The sequence below is a fragment of the Hypomesus transpacificus genome, chromosome 17 (assembly GCF_021917145.1).
Source record: "Hypomesus transpacificus isolate Combined female chromosome 17, fHypTra1, whole genome shotgun sequence".
NCBI classification, from domain to species: domain Eukaryota; kingdom Metazoa; phylum Chordata; class Actinopteri; order Osmeriformes; family Osmeridae; genus Hypomesus; species Hypomesus transpacificus.
The window spans coordinates 5,859,909-5,886,839 of NC_061076.1; the positions used below are offsets into that span (position 1 = coordinate 5,859,909).

General features: G+C 50.6%; 1 protein-coding gene across 1 annotated transcript; it reads left to right on the forward strand.

Moving 5' to 3' along the window:
• On the forward strand, positions 1 to 26,770 carry arhgap44a (Rho GTPase activating protein 44a). Its single transcript, XM_047038031.1, is given in 24 exon segments — positions 1 to 300; positions 11,838 to 11,877; positions 11,989 to 12,108; positions 12,272 to 12,348; positions 12,528 to 12,639; positions 12,849 to 12,925; positions 13,095 to 13,212; positions 13,403 to 13,471; positions 13,550 to 13,631; positions 13,739 to 13,866; positions 14,032 to 14,143; positions 14,930 to 14,946; positions 14,948 to 15,012; positions 15,162 to 15,242; positions 15,904 to 16,017; positions 16,138 to 16,229; positions 16,368 to 16,551; positions 17,598 to 17,615; positions 17,738 to 17,923; positions 19,216 to 19,405; positions 19,407 to 19,720; positions 21,620 to 21,765; positions 21,872 to 22,270; positions 24,467 to 26,770. Coding segments are annotated over 24 exon segments (2,949 nt in total). The 5' UTR covers positions 1 to 247; the 3' UTR covers positions 24,622 to 26,770.
• The last annotated feature ends 161 nt before the right edge of the window (positions 26,771 to 26,931 follow it).

The window sequence follows — 26,931 nt, forward strand, 5'->3', positions numbered from 1 at the left end:
ACTCTGCCCAAGTGCCCATAGCGGAGAACTGGTTCAGCATCTCTGCGCAGGGTATGGAACGAAAGTGGATGGGAAAACGCAGTGAACAGTTATCATTTTAAACATTTTAAGGTGTTGACATTTGCGATGATAAAAGAAAAATGTGACGGTGTGGATTTTAACTTGTGCCGCTACGTTGCACGAGCCGTTATGTCAAGAAAAAATGTGGAGTCTTTTTTGGTGTAGGTGTTAATGCAGAAAATACAAGATGAAGAAGCAATTCAATCGAATGCGACAGCTCGCTAACCAAACGGTGGGCAGGTAAGCAAAACCTGCTGTATGTCTATTATCCTGGTGTTTTGCAAGTGAGTGTGAGAGTGTAGAAAGATGGAAAGATCTTGCTAATCTGCTAAGTATCTGAAACATGACCAAGCAAATATGTTTAGAATCTAAATGGTCATATTAATATAATCCCCGCATTTGCTAAGCGTTTGAAAAGGGTTGACGAGTTGAAGATAATAACCAATCCTTGTGTTTAGTTTTGCTTAACGCTTTTGGATTACCGCATAGGTAGCCTTCAAGCGCAATGCCCCGATAATCAGCCCGACAGAATACTATCTAGAAAAATACCCCATGCAACCTAAGGTAATATCATTCAATAAGCACAGGTGAAAACGCATGTTCCAATTTAAATAGGCCATCCTGGTGATTGTTATCTTAACCTATTAGGCTACCAACCGTCCTAATAGCTTATGTGCTGATGCAGACGGATGCAGTCTGCGACGTGAGATGAAAATTGAAAAAGCGCAATGTTTTCATTACGCAGTAGGTAATTTTAGCTGTAGTAAGTAAAGAACATCATCTCGCTGGGTGCATTATAACTGATATATAGACATGGGTAAATGCTAATAATATTTCTGCTTTTAGTAATTGAATTCTACCTGAATCGACTCATCCACATTGGCCAACCTACACCCTTGCAGGTCTCTAATACCTTACGCATTCCCTAGACGCCTCAGTCCTCAAATCATATTGTCAATGTTCTCTATGATCTGATTCTATTTATCTAACTAAATAACGAAAGGCCAGACGATTTTACATATTCACCCTTATTTCCTGTGTCACACGTACGCACAAATGAATCGTTTATTAACACGAATCTCTCTACTTATATTGCACTAATGCAGGCCTATACGAGCTGCTCTCACATCTACAGCAGGAATATGTTGTTTCTGACCTTTAACTCTGCTGGAATGTGTGTATCACTCGGCCCCCGCCCTATCTCGCCCTGGGTTTTTTTCCCACCTGACAGGGAAAGCATCTTGTCATGCAGAAGGCATCCTCCCGCAAGGCCAGAAGGTGCTCTCTGCTCCATGCTGCTCCATTCTGGGAGATTAGGACATGGTGTTGGGTCATTAGCTCCTGTGCTGTGAGCTTGCAGAAAAGGGGAGATGGATCCCCCCCAGCCAGTGTTTGCTTTCAAGCTTTGCTGCCGGTGTTTGGGCAGCATCTGGGAGGTGTCAATCAGCTGGATGTTCTATCAGTGCTCTTTTTTGTGTGTGTGTGTGTGTGTGTGTGTGCGTGAATCATTTAGCGCGTGTGTGGGCGGGAACGTGGATGTAGGTGGATGGATGAGTATAGCAGTGTGAGTGTAGGTGCCTGGGCGTGTGTGTGTCGATGGATGCCTGTTTCTGCGTGTGTGAGGGTGTGTAGCCTGTATTGTATTCTTTTCACACGCTGTGCCACTCTCCAGGCCAGCAGGTAGGCAGGCAGGCAGTCAAGCAAGGAGGGAGACAGGCAGACAGCAGACAGGTAAGAAGGTAGGCAGACATCAGGCTGGCAGGCAGGCATGAAGGGGGAGGGAGGAAGGGAGGCTTGCAGGTAAATAGATACTGGGCTGGATATCACCACCCCAAAGACCAGCAAAATATATCCTAAACAGACAGTCCCTGCTAATGAAGAATAGTTAGGGCCAGGCCAGTCATGAGCATTTCAATCTGCTTTCGAGGGAGTGAAAGGAGAAATAAACCATTGAAGCTGATTTGAAAGCAGGTACCGTACTGCTCACCGTATGATCAGTGCAACAACTTGAAAACGGCCCAGTGCCCCGTTCGAGAGCTGAGTTACCCTGCTTCTGTGTGTTCACCTGCAGGTCTAATCCAAACTAGTGACAGTGAGTCTCCCACAGTGGTTGTGTGTGTGTGTGTGTGTAGGGGGGTTATCTGTGTGTATTTGCACAGTATATGCAAGCTTGCGCACGTGTATTTCTGTGTGTGTGTTTTAAAGGTCACATTGTTCCCGCCTGTTTGCGGTGGTCTTCCTGTTTATTTATAGAACCTATTGGCCTCCCCATTCATGTTTTGGTGGAGGGAGGTGGTGTGGAGAGGCACTGGGTGTGGTTGTAGTGGACTGTGTCTGCTTCACCAGGAAGGGTGGCTGTGTCCCTTTAGCAGGGTACGCCTGTTTATCCACCAGAGAATAAAGACCACGTTCCAAAGACGTCGTTTTTGTGTGTGTTTATGTGTGTGTGTGACGGATGTCCTCGTACCTTCCTGGTCATTCCTTACAGTATGTACAGTGTGCGTGCGTGTGTGTGTGTGTGTTCATTTGCCTATGCTTGTATGTGTGTGTGTGTTTGTGTGTGTGAGTGAGTGAACGTGACTGTGTGTGTGTGTGTGTTATTCACAAGGAGACTGCAGCATCAGCAGAGGAAGCCGGCCAAACGCGTGCATGCATGTTGATTAATGAGGCGTCGTAACCAACGCATTTACACAACAAGGACGCCTGGCATGTTACGACTGCGAGTCCTCGCTCTCTTTCTCTCGCTCCTCACGAACCCAACGAGTCACTGCCCATTCTTGTATGCCCCAGAGAACGTCATCATGCTTTTAATGCATGCTGTACGCGTCCACAGACATCACTGGATACACTTCACACAACTGAATGTCATAGGATGTGTATCAGCATTTCCTGTTGAGCTTCAATTCGCCTGTCATATCTGGGTGACGTGACAGCGTCCGTAAACTGTAAAACACACTGTAAGCTTCACGTCTAAGCGGCGGTTGACGGCTCATCCTTCGCTGTTGTTTCCAATGCCCGGTGTGCGTAACGAGCGTACCCTCCATGCTCAAATCTTCCATTTCACAGATGATACAACTCAAGCTCTCGTGCTAATCGAAGAGAGCACTTTGCCGCTAGCCAAACGAAGTGTTAGGTGGGAGGTGTTTCGGTGCGTTTGATCTTTTGACCCTCTTGACGCTCGGCTGCGTTGCCTCCTGGGAATCACAAGCCCCGGCTATCCGACTCTGCCTCTCTGCTGAACTCAATGTATTTTGCAGATGGGGAATAAGATCTCGTCAGTGGCTTCATGGAGTAAATGGATGCGTCGGACAGACCACCACTCTGTTCTACGAGGTCATCGTTATGGCCAGCGTTATCTCTTCCATGATGGCACCTCCCCTATGCAGTGATGGTCTGTAGTGTGTTAATGGCCAGGGGAGAGTGGGCCGTAGAGGAGGGGGAGGTGGGTGGAAGGGAGGGAGGGGGTAGGGCAGGTGTGCTGTGTCAGCATCTCTCCGGTTCTCTCCTTGAGACAGGCGCTGGGGAGCTGCAGGTCACATGGCCGCTGTCTGGACCAATCCGAGCTCAGCTCTGCAGTGGCTCCTTTGGAGACTGTGCAGCCACGCATATTGTGTAGGTTGAGGGGAAGAAGCCCTACTGGTCGACGCTAAAGCAAACTGGGAGCGCCCAAAGGACACTGCAGCTCCACCACAGGATTGCATCTGGTTCATATTTCATAAAGAGCTATTAACGGAAAAATGAAGCAGCGCTAATCTCATTTGTTTTCACACACTTTGACAGATACACTGGATGGAATGCCATGGGGAAAGATGAATTGAGTTCGGCACCACTCTTCTTCACTCGTGACCCATTTCTCTGTTCCCCATCTCCAGGCCTTATTTGGGTCTAGGGCAATCTTTTAAAAGATGGCACAGCACCCACGCCCACTCAAATAAGTCTGTTCTCTACTGCACAGAGGGCTGCTTCACTGCTTGGAAATAACATGTCCTGTAAAGTATCTATTACGTTGCTATTGTGCAAAAGTACTGTAGTATACGGTATTTGTTCACAGTTTGTTATCAGCTCTTGCGCGATGATTGTAAGCTGTGAAGAATTGGTTTTCCTGCGTAGGGTCACCTTAGCCCCCTCTCTGTAACACACTGCACCAATCTACAACAGCCCATTTGCAAATAATAGTGGTGATTGTGTGAGAAATCAATTCCTTCCCTCCCCACCAGTCAATGCCATCCTCACTCAGCTACGATATGCAATTATGAGTGAATAGCAGCCATTTGCAGACTGGCAGAGAAGCGGTGGTCTCTCCAGCTCTATCTCTTTCGCTCGACACCCCTCTCTCGCTCCGCTCTGACGCATTTTCAGGGTGGAATGTGTTACAGCTGAGTTGGCAGGCTGGCTAGCCTCTCATGACGACTCGCTGACAACAGGCAGGCTTCCACATGGACAAACCCAACACAGGCTGGTATTACAGGGGAGGAGAAGGAGAGACAGAAGGAGATGAGGGGGTGTAGATATGGGACTTTGAGTGTGGCGTGCGTTTGTTTTTATGAACGTGGATCGATCGGGGGTGGGTGTGGGGGTAAGGGTTAATAACGATCCTTGTCCTGCTCGCATCCATCCACTGGCTTTGTTTAGCTACAATGGACAAAGAGATTTTGGATTCTTTGATTTCAATTCAGCAAAACCTGTACAGGGTCCCGCCAATGTTGCACCAGGGTAGCTTTGCCAGTGCATAGCTTTCCCTGTGTGTGCGGGGGGTTATCAGTCCCTGCCATGTTCACTGTGACGACGACGCGTGCTGGGAGAGACTGCTGAGATACTGAAGACCGTAGACCTCCAGAGTTGTTGTGGTGTGCTTTCCCTCTCTCAATGTCAGCAGGCAAGGGCAGCAGTATAGAGATCTCTGGAGGACCAATCGTCCTGGATGTAGTCATCCCACTGGCTCAGTGCTTTATCTTTGAAATACAACATGTGTGGATGGAGCCAGAAGAATGACCACCTTCAAACCCCTACAGACAGAATTGTACATCAATACTATATTAGCTTTATAAAGCATCCTATATGTTTATTTTAAAAGGATGAGCCAATGCTTTTTCCTAACGACTACATCATAAGCTGCAGTCGCCCCCGCGGATGTTTTCCATAGCGTTATGGTGTCATACAATGTTTTGACGTTTCGTAGTTTGACAACATTGTCAAAGTGTTTCAGCCATGTCACTCCCAGTATCACAGTGCTGTGGTGCAGAAAGCCTTCCCAGAACCCCACCATGTCACTCCAGTGAAACTCGAACTAACTAGAGGCCAGCACAAGGGGGTTTGTTCGAAAGAGACTTTGTGAATGGAGCGTTTTGACCATCAAAGGAAGTATGATGTAATGGGAGAGTACGGCTCCCCTTCTGTGGGACTGAGTTTTGTTCATGAAAGTCAGTTCAAGTCAAGTAGGACCCGCACATGTACCGTGAAGTCAACCAATCAAAAGGGTGTGTTTGAGAGGAAATGACACGGTGAAAGAGCAGATGTGAAGGAAAGCGGACAGGGTCCGAGTCTTCGCGCTTTTGTTTTCATTTTCCTCCCATCAACCTGTTTTTAAAGCGGGTCTGTCTATCGCGGCTGCCTCGGTTGGCTGTGGTGTGTCGTCGGTGTTGCTAGGGAGGTTACCCAGTCTGTTCCACATGATCTCAGCTCGTACAGGAAGTGACCTCGGGGCCTGGCTGAGCTGCATCTCATGGATCAGGCACCCAGTGAGTGACTGGTGCAGGCAGCCATTTCTACAACCATAAGTAGCATGGTGACTGACAAGCATGCACGTGACTATGAACGTAAACGTTTCGATAGACAACAGCTCAGCTCTGACTCTGTCAGGTAGACGAGCAGACTAAGCATGTGAAGGTATGGTTTGAATACTCCACTGTAGTTTCCCAGTTGGGGAGACAGCCTTGTATGCCCGCTTCCTTCCGTTGAGTAACGACAAATAAGAAACAAAACAGATGTACAAAAGTGTTCACTTCCCAAAGAATTCTTGCTTTGTTTATTTCTAATTCACCAGATAAGATAAGATTTCGATTTCACTGTAAGGGTAGGGTGCCCACCCTAGATTCGCACTAATCTAAATTGATTCATGTCCCCTTCTTTGGTTGCCTGGTAACAGTCAAATGTTTTAAGTATTCATATCCAGCTCATTTCCATTTGAGGTTTCGCCTATCAGCAACACAGTTATTGTTCAATCATAATTAATGATAGAGCAAAATGTGTGAGGAAAAAAAGATCTGATGACAATTTTAAGATGCATATCTTCTGATAGCAGATATTGACATTTGCTCACAGATATGCAGACAAACATGATAGTCTAGTTAGTGCATTTTGTTGAGTTTATTCATAACGAATAAAGTTATTCGAACAAACTCCTGCTTGTCTTCCCCAAACCGTAAATGCTGGGTCAATTAGCTGCAGGCTCTCTCCGGATGTGTGTCTGTATGTATGTGTGTGCGTGTATATGTAGTGTGTGTGTGTGTGTGTGTGTGCGCTTAACACAGTTATTCTTGCATACTTAACAGAGCTGTGACCTAGTTTACTGGACAACTACAGTAAGTGAGTTCCTCTGTTTCAGCAGCTTCTCCCAGTGTGGGCCCTCCCCTGGCACTCATCATTTGGGAGAAACCATTAGGGTCTTGGATTTTCAGGGCATGAAAACAAACTAAAAACACACAACGTGTCCTTGACGTGGCAGTCAGGGAGAGTTCGCTTGCATGAAAACGTCCGTGTGGCTGCCTGTCGGTCGTACGCCAGCACTGCAGGCCCCTCTGTGCCTGTCCCTCCGCGGCTCCCTGCTACCGTTCTGCTCCGCTACCCTCCCCCGTCAGAGCAGCTAGCGAGGCCCGGCGAGGCCCAGGTCCGCTGGGTAGGCTCGTGGGCAGCTGGGGCAGGACGGCTGGGTCCTGGCTCGGAGGGACCTCCCGACAAAGGCATTCCTCCTGGGCGGGAAGGATCTCAAGATCAGAGCGTAGGCACGGGCACCCATCCAAGATGTTCATCGCGACCGGGGAGGCCGTACCAGTCACATTTTGATGATCTGCACATGAATTATTCATGTTTTCATAAGCCATGCACTGTGCAGGAGGCCCACACACCAGGCTGGCTATATTTGTGCAGCCTGAAATTTACATTTAGTCATTTAGCAGATGCTCTTATCCAGAGCGACTGACAGTAAGTACAGGGACATTCCCCGCGAGGCAAGTAGGGTGAAGTGCGGGAATTGAACCGGCAACTTTCAGATTACTAACCCGATTTCCTAACCGCTCAGCCATCTGACTTCCAGAAATGAGATGCATTTCTCGAAGACACGTGTACTAGACAAGATATCAACGCGTGCGGGGAGTGGCGAACACCAGAATACGCACACATGAGCAATTCTTTCTCTGCTTTTTCCCGTCCTATCCTTCCCCCAAGGGCGGCCAGGAGCAGTTGTCGGCCACAACCACCGAGTCCGAGTCGAAAACCTTCCCATGTCGACCTTCTCTCAACGTGGTTTCCTTCAGACCGCGGACTGAATCAGTCCAACTTCTTTATCCGCATTGGGTCGATGTCACGCACCCCGCTGAGATTCAGAGAGGGAGTTGTCGAAGCCCTGCGATTTCTGTCATATGGTCTTAAGTCATTCACCTCACCCCAGCGTCTCTCTATGTTTGTATTGGACACACTTCGAACACTGCTGAAGCTCTGCTCATTTGAAGTGGGGAATTGTCAGAGTCAAGCAGTTCAGGTGGGCAAAGTACACGTTTCCTATTCCATGCCTGTTTTGGTGTGTTTGTGTGTGTGTCTGCATTGAGTCATCAGAAAGCCCAGGTAGAGGAATGCCTGCCTGAGAACTGACAGATGGTTGGTGCAGTTTTCCCAGCGTCTTATACCATCTCACTGAGCACAGCGCCCACACGACTGCAAACAAACCCCCCTGTTTACCCTTCCTCTCAGTCCTCTATCCACACACCCGCCTACTGATACTGAGTCCCACTCAGAGACTACATATCCCCTACTGTGCATCCGAATCTAGCGGGGGAAGCAGTTCTATATCTTCCTGTTTTTCAGCCTTGCCATGTTATTCTTATTTCAGCGCTAGCCTTGATAGGCCCATTAAGTCAGACACTAATATCCAAAGAGGAAATTCCTCTTTGTGAAAACAAACAAGCTCAAAGAGCTGGATGTCGGACTGTCTTTGAACAGATCTGGGCTGGGCTTTGATGCTTTGGTGGGAATGACCTCATGAAAGGTGGTGGTCACTGGAAAGGCTAGCTTTTGATGTCATCCACTGGGTTAGAGCCCTCACTAGCTAATAGCAGGAGCCAGACTTCCTGCTGCAGCTCTCTCCGCGAGCTGGGTCTTGTGCACTGTTAATACTAGGCCACGCTCTATCTTTCTTTTTCTCCCTCCCTCCCTCCCTCCCTCCCTCCCTCCCTCTCTTTATTTTTCGTCTCTCTCTCTCTCCCCCCTATCTTTCTCTCTCTCTCTCTCTCTCTCTCTCGCTCTCTCTCTCTCTCTCTCTCTCTCTCTCTCTCTCTCTCTCTGTGTCACTCTCTCCACTCCAATCCATCTTTGCCCTTCTCTTTCACAGACGCACACATGCGCACACACAGATCCTCCTCCTTGACACCGCAGACGACATACGCTGCGGCCCTTCTGCCTCGTCGGTCCGCCTCAGTCCATCGTCGAGTCCATCCATCTCTGCTGGCCTTGCAGAGCACCCCCCCCCCCCCCCCCCGCTATTAGCATCTCTGCTGCTGCTGTCCCCATCTGTGCGGCAGAGCTCTGCCCCTCCTCCCGCCGGAGTCCCTCAGCTGGCCAGGTCCCCTGTGGGCTCCCTCCGGCGGCCAATCGTAGGCCAGGAGGCTGGCCGACAACCCCCCCCCCAGCTGCTCAGCACACCTCCAGGTTACACGCGGTGCTCGGGAACGTTTGTCACACCCCGGCCTCCGCAGTCCCTTTCTGCTGGGAGGGAACCGAGTGAGAGGGGGGGGGGGGGGGAGGGGGCGGGGAGGTAGGACATGCGAAGAAGACTGGAGGTTGGCCATGTTTGGAAAGCGGTGGTGGTGTGGGATTATTTCCCATTCCCCGCCGCGTTTGCCATCGTATGCCATCGCACTCCCCGACAACACACCACGACGGTTCGGCGCGCTCTCTTTCCATCTCGCTGCCTTTCGCGCCGTATCTTTGTCCTGCGTACTCGCCCCCTTCCTTTCCCTCCAGCGCTAACAGAGCAGAGCACACTGAGCCCTTTTCCAACAGGCTGGTTCTGATTAGATTGATTCGAACATGGAATGACCCAGTTCCCATGGCTTCACGGTCACATCTTGGCCCTGGAACCGGAGTTATTAATCACTGCCATGATTAAAGCCACTTCTTCCGCTTTGAACGCGTGCAATATCAGAACATGCATGAAGAAATGCAGGATTAATCAGGAGGATTAATCAGTTCCCTGCTCATATTCTACAGTATGTATAACAATGTATCTTTTTTAACAATGCATGAGACAGAATATATGATAATATGAAATACCTAGTTCTGTGTCCACTCACTCTTAAGTGAGTGGTGGATTTTAGGCTCCTGAAAGGAATCTAACAAGGGGATAGGAACAATTGCTTGATGTTTTTCATGTATTTTGGGCTTCTGGTCAAATAATAGGACAAAAACAGTTGGCTGCGTAGGCCCATTCTCTTGTTCAGCGCAGAGATAAAGTCTCATTTTGTTTCTTAAATCAATGACACATAATGGCTATTATGCTGATTTGGCTGCTGATGGCCTGGGTCTGGTTGGGGCACAATACCTGGAAGTAGCTGTGCAGACAGGGAGGGGAAGTGAGGAGAGAGGCTGGCTGGTGGAGGGTGCCGAAGGGGGGCGGAGGGGGGGGGGGGGGGGGGGTTGGGGGGGGGGGGCGGGGGGTGCTGAGGGAGGAGTCTACGAGTCAGCCAGGTCAGACACAGGCTACAGTGCCTATTCAGCCACAATCCGATTTCCAGGATGTTCCCTCTTTCCCCTGGACTCTGATTGGGCCGGGTCATTAGGCTCTTGCATGTCTGGGCAGACTGTGGTGCATGGGAGTGATACAAGGTGGATGGATTGTCAGTGTTTGAATCCATCCCGCTCCAGCTCACGCTGGTTAGGTTTATTGGCTCCCAGCAAGTCGCAACTCACTGTGCCCTGAAATGAATGACTGAAATTCATGGCTCGCGTTAACTGCTCCATAGTGGGCTACCGTGTACGTTTTAAGAGTCCAACATGCAATGTGCAGGCAGCGTGGCCATCCATTCACATCAAATGCAAATGTTCAGACTGCTATTCCAGCTACGTCATGACTATCGGGCTAAATTGAAATTCCTTGTTTTAAACGCCATGGTTCCATTATGGCACCCAGTGGTGTGCTCTGTTCTATCATAATAGTCCATTCACGACTCCGACTGATTCATGTCATCTGGGCCTTGATTGGTGACTGCTCATGCCTAAACCCAACGCCATTGGCTCAACCCGAGCTGGGCTCCAGCGTCCTGGCCGGGGGAGCAGAGCCTCAGCCTGAGAACGCCTCGGAGGTATCTCTAGACCCTGTTCAGCAGTGGCCACACTCGCTCTCCTGGGTGTTTGTCTATGGGAGCTCGTGGCATATTACAGTGTCCCCCTCACTCAAGAATCTGCTCTCAACAGCATGCTGATTGCCGCAGTTATTATTTTATTTATCGACTTGAAACATGAGGCAGTCACGGCCTCGGGGCTTTTAGGGAAATGTGCCAACACACTGTCCCCCACACACACACACACACACAGAAACGATGGCCACTCGTGTCATCCGAGGTCATGATATGATCATTTACGCCGTGTAATCTGGCTCCGTTGGAGCCTTCTCAAGGTGTGGTTGGTCTGTTTCACGCAAATGAAAGCCAGATTATCTAGCCGGCAGTGGTGGTGACGTGACGCTGGCCTGTCATCCACCTCATTACTCGTTATTGCAACCTGTTCAGTTTGATGGTGCAGATTCGCGAACCTCTCAGTCCGAATGGGAGAGGTCTTCTATGCATCTGGGTGAGAGGGTTCAGACAGTGAGTGTTTGGCAGAGGCTGTTTGTAGCTGCGGACATGCGGCTATGAAACCCAGGCAGCCCACCTTGCCAATGAGACACAGTTCCAGCAATGCATATATGTCAGCCTGAGCTCATTGCAAACCGTGCAAATCATGTTATTGAACCCATAGAGCGCCTGTGTATTCCCTGTCTGTCCTATAGGACCGGCGCTATCCTCTACGGTATATTGGATTCACAGGGTTTGATCTGGACGACGGCCCAGTGAGGCTGAGAGCAGTTCTCGATATCGTCATGGCCCCTCTTAGAAATGATGAAGTCATTCGTAATCAGCAGGAGCGAGAGGATGTATCAGAGGCCAAGGGCTTCAGAGGGCGCGCTTGTTGTGAAATGTTGTCAGGGAGGTCGAGAGGGGTCAGTGAGGGAGGGGGGGGGGGGGGTTGCATGGAGGTTGGGGACTAGGGAGTCACTCTTTTGGCCTTGTGAGGTGTTTATCTAAAAAAGTGCCGAAAGAAGATATTTGCGTTGGATTTGTGCCAGTTGAAAGTGCAAATGACTTGGCTGGACTCCAACTCGAAACAAGATACTCATAAGATACTGTCACTGCGTGTCACACTCATTTGCAGATTCCTTTCACGGGTTTTATTCATTGTTCTCTTCTTCTGTCATTTGAACCCTGTTCAACCACTCCATCCTGACCTCATGCACTCTTTTCTCCTTCCAGGGCAGAGAAAACAGAGGTCCTCAGCGACGATCTTTTGCAGGTAAGTGAAGAGTACAAAAGTATTTGTTGCCACGCTCAACTGTCACAGCTCGGTAGATATTCCCGGCGGACCTTTCTTGATGATTCTGGCGTGTTTCTTCCCCCGAAATAGGTGGAAAAACGTCTGGATCTCGTCAAACAGGTGACCCACAGCACCCACAAGAAGCTCACCGCCTGCCTGCAGGGTCAACAGGGCGCAGACGTGGAGAAGAGATCCGTCAAGTCTCCGTCGGTAGGGACCTCTCCGACAGCCGTCCCATCGGGCCGTACCGCAGCAACGTGCCCCCTTCCCTACTGTCATAATGCGTTTAGATGCTGCAAGCTGGTATTATGGAACGGTTTAATAAGGCGATGGGATGGGATTGGATTTCGCTAAATGCTCTGTTTTCTCGTAGAAGAAGCTACCACTTACCATCCTAGCGCAATGTATGGTGGAGGGAGCCTCGGCATTAGGGGATGACTCCTTGCTAGGGTGAGCCCTTTTTATAGAATTACACACACACACACACAAGCCTTTTTCTTCCTTTTTATCTGTTTCATTGGTTGAAAGTTTGTCTTTTTCGCTCTCGCTGACCTTGTCCTTTGTTCGGAAGCGTTCTCATTGGTTGTCCCCGGGCCCCAGCTAACGTTGTGGCTGTGTCCCCATCCCAGGAAGATGCTGACGTTGTGCGGGGAGACGGAGGAGAAGCTGGCCCAGGAGCTGATCCAGTTTGAGTTCCAGATCGAGAGAGATGTTGTGGAGCCTCTCTACGTGCTGGCTGAGGTGAACACACAGACGCTCACCACCGATGTTACAGTAAACACATTAACTGTCAATGCCACTCGAACAAACGAATCAATAAAATCCACATTAATTTGTATAAATGTATTTGTATAAATCAAATCTCTCTGTCTCATGAACTTGTGGTCAAATGATTGGTATACAGTCAATATTTTAGTCTTACATTCATCTCCTGTCATGGTTATTCCAAGGTGGACATCCCTAATATCCAGAAACAGAGAAAGCATCTAGCTAAGCTCGTCTTAGACATGGACTCCGCCAGGACTAGGTGAGTATTGTGCCCCTTTCTCCTGTTCACAGATCGGGAAGGCCTGGATAGGTTAAATCATGGGTTGGCAGAGTTTCTCCAGTGTTCTTACCACCCATCCAGGCCTCCTAGATCTGTGGTCGCTAAGCCTCACAAACTGTGCCGTCTCTCTGTCGTGACTACACCATAGATTCCACCAGTCCTCCAAGTCCTCCAGTAACCCTAGCAACCTGCAGCCGGGCGGGGCCAAGGTCGACGCTCTCCGCGAAGAAATGGAGGAGGCGGCCAATCGGATGGAGATCTGCAGGGTGAGTCATAGATCCAGCACGCAGAGTCCAGTCTGACGGTTTCCAAGCACCAGGAAGGAACAGACATAATGCAAACAGGATTTAATTGAATAATGGTTTTCACAGCCGTATCGAGGACATTTCTGGGTGATGAGATAACGAGATAAGATTTCTGAGGCCTTGTTTTTGCTTTGACATTCTTTCCCCCTAGGATCAGCTGTCAGCAGACATGTACAATTTCGTGGCCAAAGAAATAGACTATGCAAACTACTTTCAGACGGTAAGTATGCGTCAGGAATCGGACAACCCGATTGCATCAGCTGTCATATAGAACTGACCGGGCTGTGTCCCTGAACAGCTGATAGAGATACAGGCAGAGTACCACCGGAAGTCTCTAGAGATCCTTCAGAGTGTCCTCCCCCAGATCAAGGCCCACCAGGGTGAGTCACGTTGATGCGCGCGCTGTGCGCGCGTGTAGGCGTATATACGTGTGTGTGTGAATGTGCACGTGTGTGTGTGTGACTCAAACTGCGGTGCGCTGCTACAGAGGCGTGGGTGGAGAAGCCGTCCTATGGCAAAGCTCTGGAGGACCACCTGAACATCAGTGGCAGAGAGATCGCCTTCCCCATCGAGGCCTGCGTCACCATGCTGCTGGAATGCGGCATGCAGGAAGAGGTCAGTCTCTTGCTCCGCCCCCCGCGCGCGTCGACTCGCCGCGCGTCGACTCGCCGCACGGCGACGCCGTCTGTCGCCGCAGGCCGAGCGCCAGCCGGCTCTGCCCGGTCGAAGCCCGGGCGACGTGACATCCTCTCCCCTTCCTGTTTTGTGTTGTGCGCGCAGGGACTGTTCAGGGTGGCTCCGTCGGCGTCCAAGCTGAAGAAGCTGAAGGCCTCGCTCGACTGCGGCGTCATGGACGTGCAGGAGTACTCTGCCGACCCCCACGCCATCGCAGGTGAACCCCGCCCGCGCACACACGCCTCTTCCTGGGCCTGTTTCCATGACGACGACCCGCAAGACTCTTGTTTTTCCACGTAGGCCTGCTCCGCAATAGAAACAACTCGAAAATTGAAAACAGGGAGGTTTTGTCAACATAATCAAGCCGATTCTTCCTGTTCTCGCAGGTTCCTTTTCCCACGTTGCCATTCTCTGATATCATTACCACATGAGCTAGTACAGACCAGCTCAGCATAGCTGCGTCTGGCATACCATTTGTCAAGTGACCTACTAGAGTTTTGCCCTACATAATTTTTTCCTGAAGGCTCTCTCATAATGTTGCTGCCCACCATCAGTCTTGAGTAACCGCAGGCTGAGAGAATGTTTAGTATTCCTCATCAGATGTAGGTTTTCATCAGTGTTCTGGATAGAGAAAACCACCCCTCCCTTTGGGCCTAATGAGATTCTCGCTTTCGTTCTTCTCTCCCTCTCTCTCTCTCTCTCTCTCTCTCTCTCTCTCTCTCTCTCTCTCTCTCTCTCTCTCTCTCTCTCTCTCTCTCTCTCTCTCTCTCTCTCTCTCTTTCTCTCTCTCTCTCTCCTATCTCTCTCTCTCTCTCTCTCTCTCTCTCTCTCTCCTCTCTCTCTCTCGCTCTCTCCCTCTCTATCTATCTCTCTCCCTCTCTCTCTCTCTCTCTCTCTCTCTCTCTCTCTCTCTCTCTCTCTCTCTTCCTCTCTCTCCCTCTCTCTCTCTCTCTCTCTCCCTCTCTCTCTCTCTCTCTCTCTCTCTCTTTCCCTCCGTCCGTAGGTGCTCTGAAGTCCTACCCTCCGGGAGCTCCCAGAGCCTCTGATGGCCAGTGAACTCTACGAGGAGTGGATCCAGGCCTCCAAGTGAGCCATCATTCCCTAAATAACCACAACATCTCACCACAGACATGCTTCATCAAGGAGTTGGATGAAACATCACAAAGGGCTCAGCAGATCAGTCTGTCAGTGTTACGATTGCGGACCCTGATATAACCTGCCTCTGTCCCTTCCAGTGTTCAGGATATGGACAAGAGATTACAAGCGTTGCTGGTGGCCTGTGAGAAGCTACCAACTGACAATTTAAACAACTTCAGGTTCGTCATACCGGCCTTGTCAATGACAGGTCACATTCATGTCGTAAGCTTCCAGTTATCGTGGGTGAGGCATTCAAAATCGCGGTGACACTGCGGCAGCTCCTTTATTGACCCGACATTGAGAGGCCCGACTTGGTACTCGACATTGTCCAAAAGACTCAGGTTTGACTTGTTTTAAATGCTGTTCATCACTGGCATAAAGGCCGGTGTGTTTTTGGCGGTATCATCTTAGAAAGCACACGTCAGCACACGCACCTAAAATATCTACAAATATCTTAGTCTGAGGACAGAACACAAAGACAGTTGAGGCACATCTCTGTGCGTTTGACCGTGTCCTGCCCCAAATATCACATGCTGTTCTCGACGTCAAATAGAGAGCTCACTTCTGCCCACCTTACACACACAGTCTTGTAGGTCAACTTGAAGATGTTTACATGTGACTCAAACGCTCTCTGGTGTGGGTGGTGTGTTGGTTGTGCATGCTTTTAATGTGTATGCCTTGAACTTCCTATCTGGGTTGGAGCGCCTTTGGCAACTCTCACTGAAATATTGATACCCAACAGAGACCTGCAGGGGTAGGGCATGTGTGGCTTTTCCGTTTTGATTCAGTGCAAATGGCTGTTCTGTGTTGTATGACGTTTGTCTTCCATTTTCAAATCAGATATTTGATCAAGTTCCTATCGAAGCTCACCGATTACCAGGATTCGAACAAGATGACTCCCGGTAACATTGCTATCGTTCTGGGGCCCAACCTGCTATGGACTCACTCTGAGGCGTATGTACCGTAGCGTTTTAGCATTGAGCATGTTTCCCACCATTGAAACGAGCTGCCTGGGACTTCTGTGCTAAGCGCTATGATGCTAGCCTCTGACTAGCGACCGTTGACTCTCCCCAGGAACATGACCGAGATGATGACCACCGTGTCCCTTCAGATCGTGGGTATCATTGAGCCCATCATCCAGCATGCTGACTGGTTCTTCCCTGGAGGTGAGCAAACACACACATACACACACACACAAACACGCATCAACACACGCACACAGAAAAACGCAATGCGCTGCGGTGATGGCAGAGGAAAGTGTCGATTGAACGTGTGCTGCTACTGTGTCTGTGTTCCTCCCACAGAGATTGAGTTCAACCTGACGGGCAGCTACGGCAGCCCCATCCACACCAACCACAACTCCAACTACAGCTCCATGCCCTCGCCCGACATGGACCAATCGGAGCGCAAGCAGCAGCACGACCAGAGCCGACGCCCACTCAGCGTCGCCACTGACAACATGATGCTGGAGTTTTACAAGAAGGACGGGTAGGCAGCCAAGCGCAGGCTAGCGCCCTGTTTCCCTCCAGGGCGCTCTTTGCTACCCTTTCTCCGTTCCCCTGCTTTACACCTATACTCGCTCGCTGGTTTGAAAATGTGACCATAAACCTCGAGGAACACGGCAAAAGGCACAACAGCGTGATATTCAAGCATGCTCATGGTAATGGTGGAACTCGGGAGTCCATGGTCTCAACAGTGGAGAGTTCAAAAGCAGATATTGCTCCTGTCGATCACTCTCCCGTCCACTTCCCCCTGCCATGATTGGTTACTCTGGAGAGGCAGCAATCCTCGGAATGCAAACGCTGCTCATTTGAATAGATGGGAAAGGTCTCTATGGTAACAGGGCCGTGATGGAGCGGTGTTGGTTGCTTGCCACAGACCCTTGTGAGAAAACACCCACGTTCGCACTCTTTCACACACACACACACACACAGATGCACACACACGCACACACATGCACTCAGCTCATTTGGCTCAGCTCAGTCTGGCTGTTTCATCTTCCCTCAGTCGCCTGGACGAAAATCACAATCTGTAAAGGAGGTAGGCAGAAGGGGATGTAGAGCTTTCTAACCCGCCCCATGTTCTCACCTCATGCAACAGCTCTCTCTGTGAAAGACCGATGCCGTAGATGGTAGTTATCCATTTGGACTAATGAGCACTTGTGTAATCGTGGCCTGTGAGAGACAGGCCATTGTTCTCAAGGGGAAAGTTATGGCTGTTGTCTGTGTGTGCATGTGTGCGTGTATGTGTGTATGTGCACCCCAAACTGGCGTAATGAGAACAAACAAGCCCACTAATTGCCCCTCCTTAGGAGAGTGCAGGCTGCTCATTTGTCCTGGCGGGTCCTCACCTCTGCAACCCCCCCTCCTCCCCTCCCTGTCACTATGGATCTCATGCCTCCATCACACACACACACACACACACAAGAAGTTAGCCCTCGGTGGGCCCTCAAGCCAGGGATTGTTAAATGTGGCGGCGCCGATGCGTGGTCAGCTCCTCTCACTCCGTCCTGTCTCTCTGCCTCCTCCATGCAGCATTAGGAAGATCCAGAGGTATCGTATGGTATTCTGTTCCTCCCTCCAGATCCCTCTCTCCTTTTTCTCTTCTCAACTCTGTAACGTGAACTCACGTCTGAGTCATCTGGGTGTGTGTGTGCGTGTGTGTGTATCCCCAGTATGGGCGTGCGAGTGATGGACACCAACTGGGTGTCCCGTAAGGGCTCGTCCACGCTGGTGCGGAAGACGTCGTCGACCCCTCCGGGCCTGCAGGGCCCCGGCTCGGCCGATAACCTCATCCCCGAGCAGCCGGGAGAGCTGGTCACCTCGCCCTCCCCCACCCCTCCGCCCGGGGACAGGGCTGGGTGAGTCACCGCTAGAGGGAGACCCGACCCCCCCCCCCCCCCCGCCCCCCCTCCCCCTTCCTCCTCATCACTCCCTCCATCCATCGTCATCATCATCCTCATCGACGGCGAGTGACTTTGACCCTGGCTTAGGGTCGGCTGATGCCCGTCTCACTTTTCACCTTTTTGTTTTTTTCCACCGCGTGCTTTGGTTTGTTGCACTCTCTCTCTCCCCCTCTCTCGTTCCTCCCCTGACATCTCTCTCTCTCCCTCTGACATGGTCCTCCCGTTGTCACTTTTCACTTTGGCCCCCTCACCCCAGCCTCGTTTCTATTGTTTGGTGGATGTCACTCGAAGGTCATTTCTAAGGGGGGAGTTTTCAACCGCTTTCGTTTTGAAAGGGGGACTGTATATGTTTTATTAGTCGACAATGGAATTTTGCAATCTCTGGGAGCTTTTTTTTTTATGGCACTTACCTTCATACCAATTCCCTTTTAGCATGTTGACATCCAATGTTGCATATTATAAGAAATATCCCATGACTGTGCTGTGGCTTCTCTGCTTTGGCTGTATGGCCTTTCTCTTTCTGTTTACACCAGCCCACTTTTTGACCATTTTAAGTATATCGATAGTTAAATCCAGATTGACACGCAAAAAAGAATCACCTCATCGCGGCTCCGCCTGTGTTGCAAAAACTGTTTGAGCGAACGCTTCTCACTTGACTGGCTTCTTCTCCTGTTCTGTGGCTCTTTCAGCCAATGAAAGGGTTTTGTATCTGTTTCACACTGGCCTGGGCTGACAGGGGCAACTGTAACCAAACCAAACTCTGTATGACGTAGTAGTATCCTACGTAGTAAAGGGGTTAAGGGAGGTTTTCTGCTTAGTCATGTTGTTCAGCTCTGGCCCTGCTATAGGCTGGGTTGATGGACGGCTCATGACAGCTCCATGCAGTGTGCAGACACAAGCTGAACACAGAGGGAGTGAACGTTAGTGGATGTTGTCTTGTTCCTTTGGGAATCTGGATGGTTTTCCTTTGTTCCGCAATTTTTTGTGCTTGGTTATTCTTTTTTCCCCTCACAAAGCTGATTGTGTGCTAAGCTTGGTAGCCACTACCCGCCCTTTCCGCAAAAAAAAAAACAATTGCTTCTCTTTTATTTCTTACATTTTTTGCTCGGGATAGGCAAACTAACAACCTCACACCACAGTAATCCTAAAAAGTTTTTCCCACTATCGCACCAATCCGTCTCCCTGTTCAATGACCAACCAGAGCTATTTCTTTTTTTGTGTGCCGTTTATTCTTTTAATATCTACAGCTCAGACGACGTCTCGCCCAATCGGCCGGACTCCTCTCATGTCTACCCTCCCCCGGGGGAGGACCGGCCGCCCCCTCCTTACCCCACCTCCTCGTGCCACCCCGCTCCCCACCACTTCTACCCCAAACCCCCGCCCTGCGCTCGTCCCGTGGCCCCGGGTCCCGAGTCCCAGCCCCCCGGCTCCCCCCCTCCCCCCCCTGCGCTGGTCCGGCTTCACCCCCCCCCTCCCGCCTCCCTCCTCCTCCTCCTCCTCCTCCTCCTCCTCGCTCGACATCAACTCGAACCCCAAGCCCAGCTGCCTGCACTTCCCCAAGCACGGCCCGCCGGGCGACGTGTCGCATGGCCCCCCGCCCGACCCCACCGCCTCTTCCCTCTACATCAAAACCCCCCTGGTGCTGACGCGCCACGACCTGTCCCTTGGCAACCCCCCTAGCCTCCCCTCGTCCGCGCCCCCGCCGTGGGCTGCCTGTCCCTGTGCCCGAGAGAGAGGACCCAGACTGACTAGGTAACTACCACACACCACCGTGAGGGCCGGGGGCCGCCGAGGCAGCCGCCGGGCCACAGAGACCTGGTCGGGCCCCTTTGTTCCCCTGTAGCTGCACTGGCTCCTGTTTTGTTTTGGCTGTTCTTTCAAAGTCCGATGTCTCAGATTCTGTAACATTCGCGTTGCCGGGGGGGAGACCTCTCGTGGGGGTTGCCTAGCAACTGAGGATGTTACTGGCTTTCCGAGTGCAGAGCCTGGTGTAGAGTAGACTAGAAACACATGATGAGCGCCACATATGGTGGTTGACGGGCATCATTATATTGTTTTTTGGTTGTTGTGGGGGTAGGATAGGTGGTATTGATCTTAGTGGACACAAGTCTTGAACTCAGAACTTAAGAGGGTGGATATGAAATGCGTAGAGTAGGAAACATGTGTTGGTGAAGCCCTCCATCAGCTGTCTACGGAAGAGCTCCTCCTACGGCTCAACGTGTGAGTCATCCTGACACCGTGTACTGTGTGGCCCAAACACGCACACAAACACCTACACACATTCAGACGTGGCTCTCGTTTTCTAAAACTGCGCAGCCCCACGGGCAGGGCCGTTTCTCAGCGACCGCCAGACCGCCCGCCAGACTGCGCCTGTGGAGTTGTTGTCCAGTGTGTGAAGCGTGAGTCGTCAGTGGCAGGGGTAAATGACAAGACAGGACAGCATGAGCCATTAGACCAATTGTGTGTCAGTGTTTCAGAACCAGCCTGCCTGATGACACCCTTCCCCCATCTCCCTCCATGGTCCCTCATCAAGATCCCCTTGTCCCCTGGAGCTTCCTGCTCTGGGCTTGTAGCTCTGGGCTTCCTGCTCTGGGCTTCCTGCTCTGGGCTTGTAGCTCTGGGCTTCCTGCTCTGGGCTTGTAGCTCTGGGCTTGTAGCTCTGGGCTTCCTGCTCTGGGCTTGTAGCTCTGGGCTTCCTGCTCTGGGCTTGTAGCTCTGGGCTTCTAGCTCTGGGTTTGTAGCTCTGGGCTTCCTGCTCTGGGCTTGTAGCTCTGGGCTTCCTGCTCTGGGCTTGTAGCTCTGGGCTTCCTGCTCTGGGCTTGTAGCTCTGGGCTTCTAGCTCTGGGTTTGTAGCTCGGGGCTTCCTGCTCTGGGCTTGTAGCTCTGGGCTTCTAGCTCTGGGCTTCCTGCTCTGGGCTGTAGCTTTGGGCTTCTAGCTCTGGGCTTCTAGCTCTGGGCTTCTAGCTCTGGGCTTGTAGCTCTGGGCTTGTAGCTCTGGGCTTGTAGCTTTGGGCTTCTAGCTCTGGGCTTCCTGCTCTGGGCTGTAGCTTTGGGCTTCTAGCTCTGGGCTTCTAGCTCTGGGCTTCTAGCTCTGGGCTTGTAGCTCTGGGCTTGTAGCTTTGGGCTTCTAGCTCTGGGCTTCTAGCTCTGGGCTTGTAGCTCTGGGCTTGTAGCTTTGGGCTTCTAGCTCTGGGCTTCTAGCTTTGGGCTTCTAGCTCTGGGCTTGTAGCTCTGGGCTTGTAGCTCTGGGCTTCTTCCCTGAGGAGGAGCAGTGTAGGTAGATTGGAGGTTGCAGCTGCAGCTGGACACACCACGGAGAGGGAGAGGCAGCTAGCGATCAGACTTTGAGAGTATGAGTATGCAGCAGGTCCACTGTGGCCACTCAATGCCACAATAAGTGAAAAGTGTTTTATTTGTTTTGAAAGTTACCACTGCTGATTAGGATGATGACGAGGAGGATGACAATGATATTCAGTGAGGAAGATGATGGTGATGGTGATGGTGATAATAGTGATGATGATGACGATGATGATGATGATGATGATTATGATGATGATGATGATGCCGATAGCGGCCCTAAAACGTTTTCCTATTTCAGTGCATGGCAGACCCAGTGCCGCGCGAGCAGTAACACATGTTCTTCTCTTTCAGTACACTGAAAAGTAAAGAGCTCTCGCCTGTGATCGGTCACAAGGCTGTGCAGGTGGCGGGCCCGACGGTGCCCCCCGCGGGTGGGCAGCAGAGCTGCAGCCAGTCGCCCCACTCCACAGAGCACAGCCCGCACACGCTGCGCCAAGGTCAGTGGCCCGGGGGCCTCGTGTTCAGTACTTCCGACGACCCGAAATGAGCCATGCTAGTCTGACGTGTGCATGAGAGTGGTGCTTCTGTGTCGTCTCTCCGCAGGCTCTAAGAAGCTGGCTCCCGTCCCTCCCAAGGTTCCCTACGGCCAGTCGTGCGGGATGTCAGACCAGTCCACAGGTCAGCCGTCGCCGGTCAGCCTGTCCCCCACTCCTCCCAGCACCCCCTCCCCGTACGGACTGGCCTGCCCCCCGGGGCAAGCGCCAGCGTCCTCCCCCGGGCAGACCACCCCCCTCTGCGGGGCCCCCCACTCCCTGTCCTCCCCGCCCCCTCTGAGCGGGACGCTCACCAAGTCGCGGCCCGCCCCCAAGCCCAGGCAGAGACCCAGCCTGCCCCCTCCTCAGCCGCCCGGCGCCCCCCCGGGCCTCTCTGGGCCCCCGGGCCCCCAGCCCCTGGAGCAGGGCCTCCTGGACGGACTGTCCCCCGGGGAGAGCATGTCCACAGGTAAACACCAGCCCGCGGCGACACCCCCCCCACAGGTGGCCCTGCCGAGGCCCTCTCTCAGACTGGCTGTGGCCCTGTCCAATGGGGACGCAGGACGAGTGTAGCACGACCCCCCCCCCCCCCCGACACGCCTCTCTTTCCAATGTTCCCGTAGACCATGTCGAGCGCGGTTCGCCCATGTATCGACAGTCCGCTCCGGGAGAATGTCTCTCCGACGATCGGTCGCCCCTTTGTAGGGCCCCTCCAAACGCCCGAGGACGAAGCGTAGAAGCGAAAGCTCCAGACGTGTCCATCGCTTGTGTTATGTGATGATGTTTTTCTGGGTAATGTCAGGAAACATCGAAGAAGCATAGCGTGTCCTGCTTGTATGACAGTGCCCCCATTTAGATGTCATCACGTGCTCTCTGTTTATCTGTGTTATTCAGTCTCTCATTGTGGCCCGAGGTAGGTAAAAACGCACCCGCGCTCCATTGCCCCCTCCTGTGTTTCTTAGGGGGGTGCAGAAAAAATTTGAGGTGAAGCTAGACATACCGTACACTAACCCCTGTCTATGATGTGATAATATGAGGTGTGCTCTGTCAATACCAGTCCTTCTGTCACTCTTGTTATATTTATGACTCTCTTGTTCCCCCTGCTGCTATTGTGCACCTCGCAGCTGTGTGAGGCCAGGCATTCAGTGTGGGCTAAGTGTGAGGGGGACTTTTAGGGTAAGCGAGACCGCCAGTGCAACGCTTCATCTCACCCGCCTGGCTCTGGTGCTGTGGCTGCCTCTGGGGTCTCCTGCAGCCCGCTTCAAACATGTGTACTTCTAGCCCTTTCTCTCTTCCTCTCTTTCTCTCTTCTTTTTCTTTACTCTCTCTCTCTCTCTCGCTCTCCCTCTCTCTCTCTCTCTCTCTCTCTCTCTCTCTCTCTCTCTCTCTCTCTCCCTCTCTATCTCTCTCTCTTTCCCTCATGCTCTCTCTGTCTTCCTCTTTCGCTCTCTTATTATCTCTCCCTCTCTATCTCTCTCTCTTTCCCTCATGCTCTCTCTGTCTTCCTCTTTCGCTCTCTCTCTCAATGTCGCTCTCTCTCACTCTTACGATCTGTCTTGGTCTTACTCTTTCTTTCTCTCTTTCTCTGTCTCTCTCTTCTTTTTTTCTCAATGTCCCTCTCTTTTTTTCCTCTCTTTCTCTCTCTCTCTCTCTCTCTCTTTCTCTCTCTCTCTCTCCCCCCTCTCAATCCCTCTCTCTCTGTCTTCCCTTTGCTACTCCACTACTCCCGTTGACCGTAGTCTCTGCATGGTATTACTGTACATCAGCGTGCATGGCTTAAGGACTTCCCAGAGCACCACCACACTGAGCTCACATCGCAGACGCCGTCGCTTTCAAAAGGTGCTCCTCCATCGTTAAACCTCCCCCTTCCCCCCACTCCACCCCCGCCCTGGCCCAATGCCAACAAACATCCACTCACTCCCCCCCCTCGTCTACCAGAGTGAGGGGGGTTGGGGGGGGGGGGGGGGGGTGGCACAGGGTAACCTCGCCCCCTTTCAGGCCCATCGCTCTGCTGCCCCTGACAACACTGCGCCGCTCCATCTCATTCTGACACAGGGGTAGTCGTCATTCTCGACTTCTTTGTGCTGTCCGGGTGCCGCCATTTCTCACGCAGGCTCAATTACAGAACAAGGATGTCCCCCTACCCATGAGCTGTGCAGTGTCAACCTCACCTCGGTGTCCCGGTGCCATTTGTCACAGAGTCCCACGCACATGTGGTTGCCTCTGTGGTAAATAGTCTGGTCATTGTCGTCAACGTGTACTGTGTCATTGTGCAGTCGAGTCAAGTACCGTCGTTGAATTCAACCGAACCAAATGAAGTAACAGTTCGTTGTTTCAGGCACTTCTCCAGAACTGTGACACGCTTAAAGCCGTCTCGTGGTTCTCTGATAGAGTTGTATTCTTAGTGGCAACACATGACAACATCCCTGTGTAGAATGTGTCCGAGATAACCGCGCTTTAATCTGCTGCTTCCCTCAAACAGCAACATAACATCTGCCTGGCACCATGGGTTCAAACTCACACAACTGACTTTGATCTCTGCTCTCTTTCTTTCACATCACATCCATGTTCCTAAACACCCTATCTTCCTTCCCATGCTCATGATCACCACCACCGCCATTTCAATCACCCCCACCCCCTCCTCTACCTCCATGCTTACCATTAGATATCTTCAATTATGAAATCCCCACCTTCAATGTCAATCTGGACAGCCTCATCGATGAGTTCAGCGGGGCCCCCTGCAGGAGGTCCCTGGCAGTGGCAGACACTCCAGAGGGGGAAACAGGGCCAGAGGAGGATGGCCAGAGCACCACCCTATGACCTATGACCCTCTGACATCCCAGCTCACCTGGCTGCCACCCCTAGCAGCCGCCCATACTGTCACCCAGCGGGCTCCTCTGGGAACCACAGGCCCCATGTCCCCAGGACATGGGGACGCCTCATCAATGCCCACCTGAAGTCAGGACTCCACCCTCCCTCACATCTGCTAAGGCTGCAAGGAAAACACATTGTTCAAAATAGCTAATAGTACGTCAATGTGACTTCAGTACAAGCGCACCAAAATGCCATAGAGGAGGAACAGTTGCCTTTGGAGGGAAGACTGGACGTATAGAGGAATATTATGCCAAGTTAAGTATTTTCTTTTGCTTTGTTATCTATTATGTTCTTTGGATGCTGCGTATTTTTCGGTGTCGTTGGTTTCCTTCTCTTTGTTCTGGTTTTATGCCTTATTAGGGAATGCAATCAAAGGACAATACACAGAAGGTTCTTACACTACATGGCTGACCTGGAAGGGGAAATTCATACAGCCCGACTGTCTTCTGGCTTAGAGAGAGAGGTCCATTTTTACAGGGTATCCTAGTCTTCTGCACACCGTGGAGCTTGGGTCCGATGGGGGCATGCTTAATGATATGTAATAACCCCTAGTCATTGCACTGAAACCTCCCACAGTACATCCACCCAGCTCTTCTGATCGGCCTCTCTCAAACATTCAGAGCTCACAGATGTCAGGTTACAAACAGTAAGCAAGAGGTTCATACAATTTGGCTAGTCATGGCTTGTCACTTTATTGTTTATTTGAACAGGGTTAAAAGGTCACGCACATATTTTTCACCAGCACAGTATGAGAATGTCTTTCGAAAAGGATGTAATGCGTTCGTCCATTCATTCATACTGTATTGCAGCTATCTCTTTAGACAAAGGTGCACGGCAAATTATGTCATTAAGACTGGCGAATGATTTAGCAATCTGATAAGAAATCCCTGAATTCAAGGTCCAGTGTGCATCTAAATAGAGGAGATTGTGAGTAACATCTATGGTCCTGCCAGATAGACTATTCTTTGAGAAATGTTTGAATCTTTCCACCAGGTTCCACACTGACCATACTGCCTGCAGGTTCATAAGATTCTCTCACCTGACCTCTGACCTTGTTCAAGTGCTTCATTCACAGAAACCTCGGACTGGTTCGTGTAAATACAAAGATTGTACATATATTTATGTATATAAATCTGAGAAGCAACGCAAATGTAAAGGAAAATCTTAACAATACACAATATTAATATATGTGCTTATATTTATCACGTGTAGAAAAATTATATGATAAAAGATGTGATGTTATTTTTGTCCCTGCACACAATTGTCAGTCTCACACTCAAGGTTTCACTGCTATAATGGACATTAAATATGCTGCAGCAATATGAAGGAAGAAAGGTTATTGTACTTAAATAAAGTTTTTGTAGTTACATTTGATGCGTTTTGAATTTAAGTCTTGAAGAGTTACTGACAAGAAACTTTATTGACACAAACAGTTATGGTTGTGCTCAGAAAACCAAATGTCTGAAATGAAATTCCTCTGGGAGTTTTAAACAAACTGCATGTCCCTCTAGAGAGATCTTTGGAGATTGAGCCAAGCTTCAACAGCTGGCATAGTTGATATAGACTGTGTATTTTCTTCATCCTGCTGCAGAGAACAGATGCCGCGATGACATTTTTCTAAATGCACCCAAACTGTCAAAGGACTTTATCAAACAAATCAAAGTGCAATTAAGCTGTTTACTTTTTACCCTAAGTTCCAAATTCTAGTTACCTTTCTTACCCCTCCACATAGAAAGAGCCATCATTTCTATTCCATAGCAATCACAAGGTTTCTCTTGTTTCTTTGTGTTTATTTCAGGGACATTCTAGAACAACCACTCTCCAAATAGTATATTGTATGCCTCAGTGTGTTAATGAAGATTTTGGTGATTGATTTGATTTGATGTTGATAACTGTGGTGATTATATGGAGACAATTGCAAGTGCCCTCAAAGTGTTTGTTGATGTTTTTTAAGCTAATAGCAAATATTGTGTGTATTAGAGGTTTTTATTTTCTGTGCTTGATTCACACCTTTGTTTCGAAGGAAGCAGGGGTGTCCTGGTGTGTTGATTGAATGTGACTCGCCCAAACATCAAACAAGGTCAACCATATAGGAACCGTTGAGAACGCATGATGTTGGTCATCCCAATATGGGAGTCAGCTCCCCCTACTGGCAATATGAATGAGTGCTCGTATAACTTCTGGACATGGACAGGGGGTTTCTAGGCCAGTGTTGATATTGAGGAGTACAAATGCATTTGTGAATCGTAACTTTAT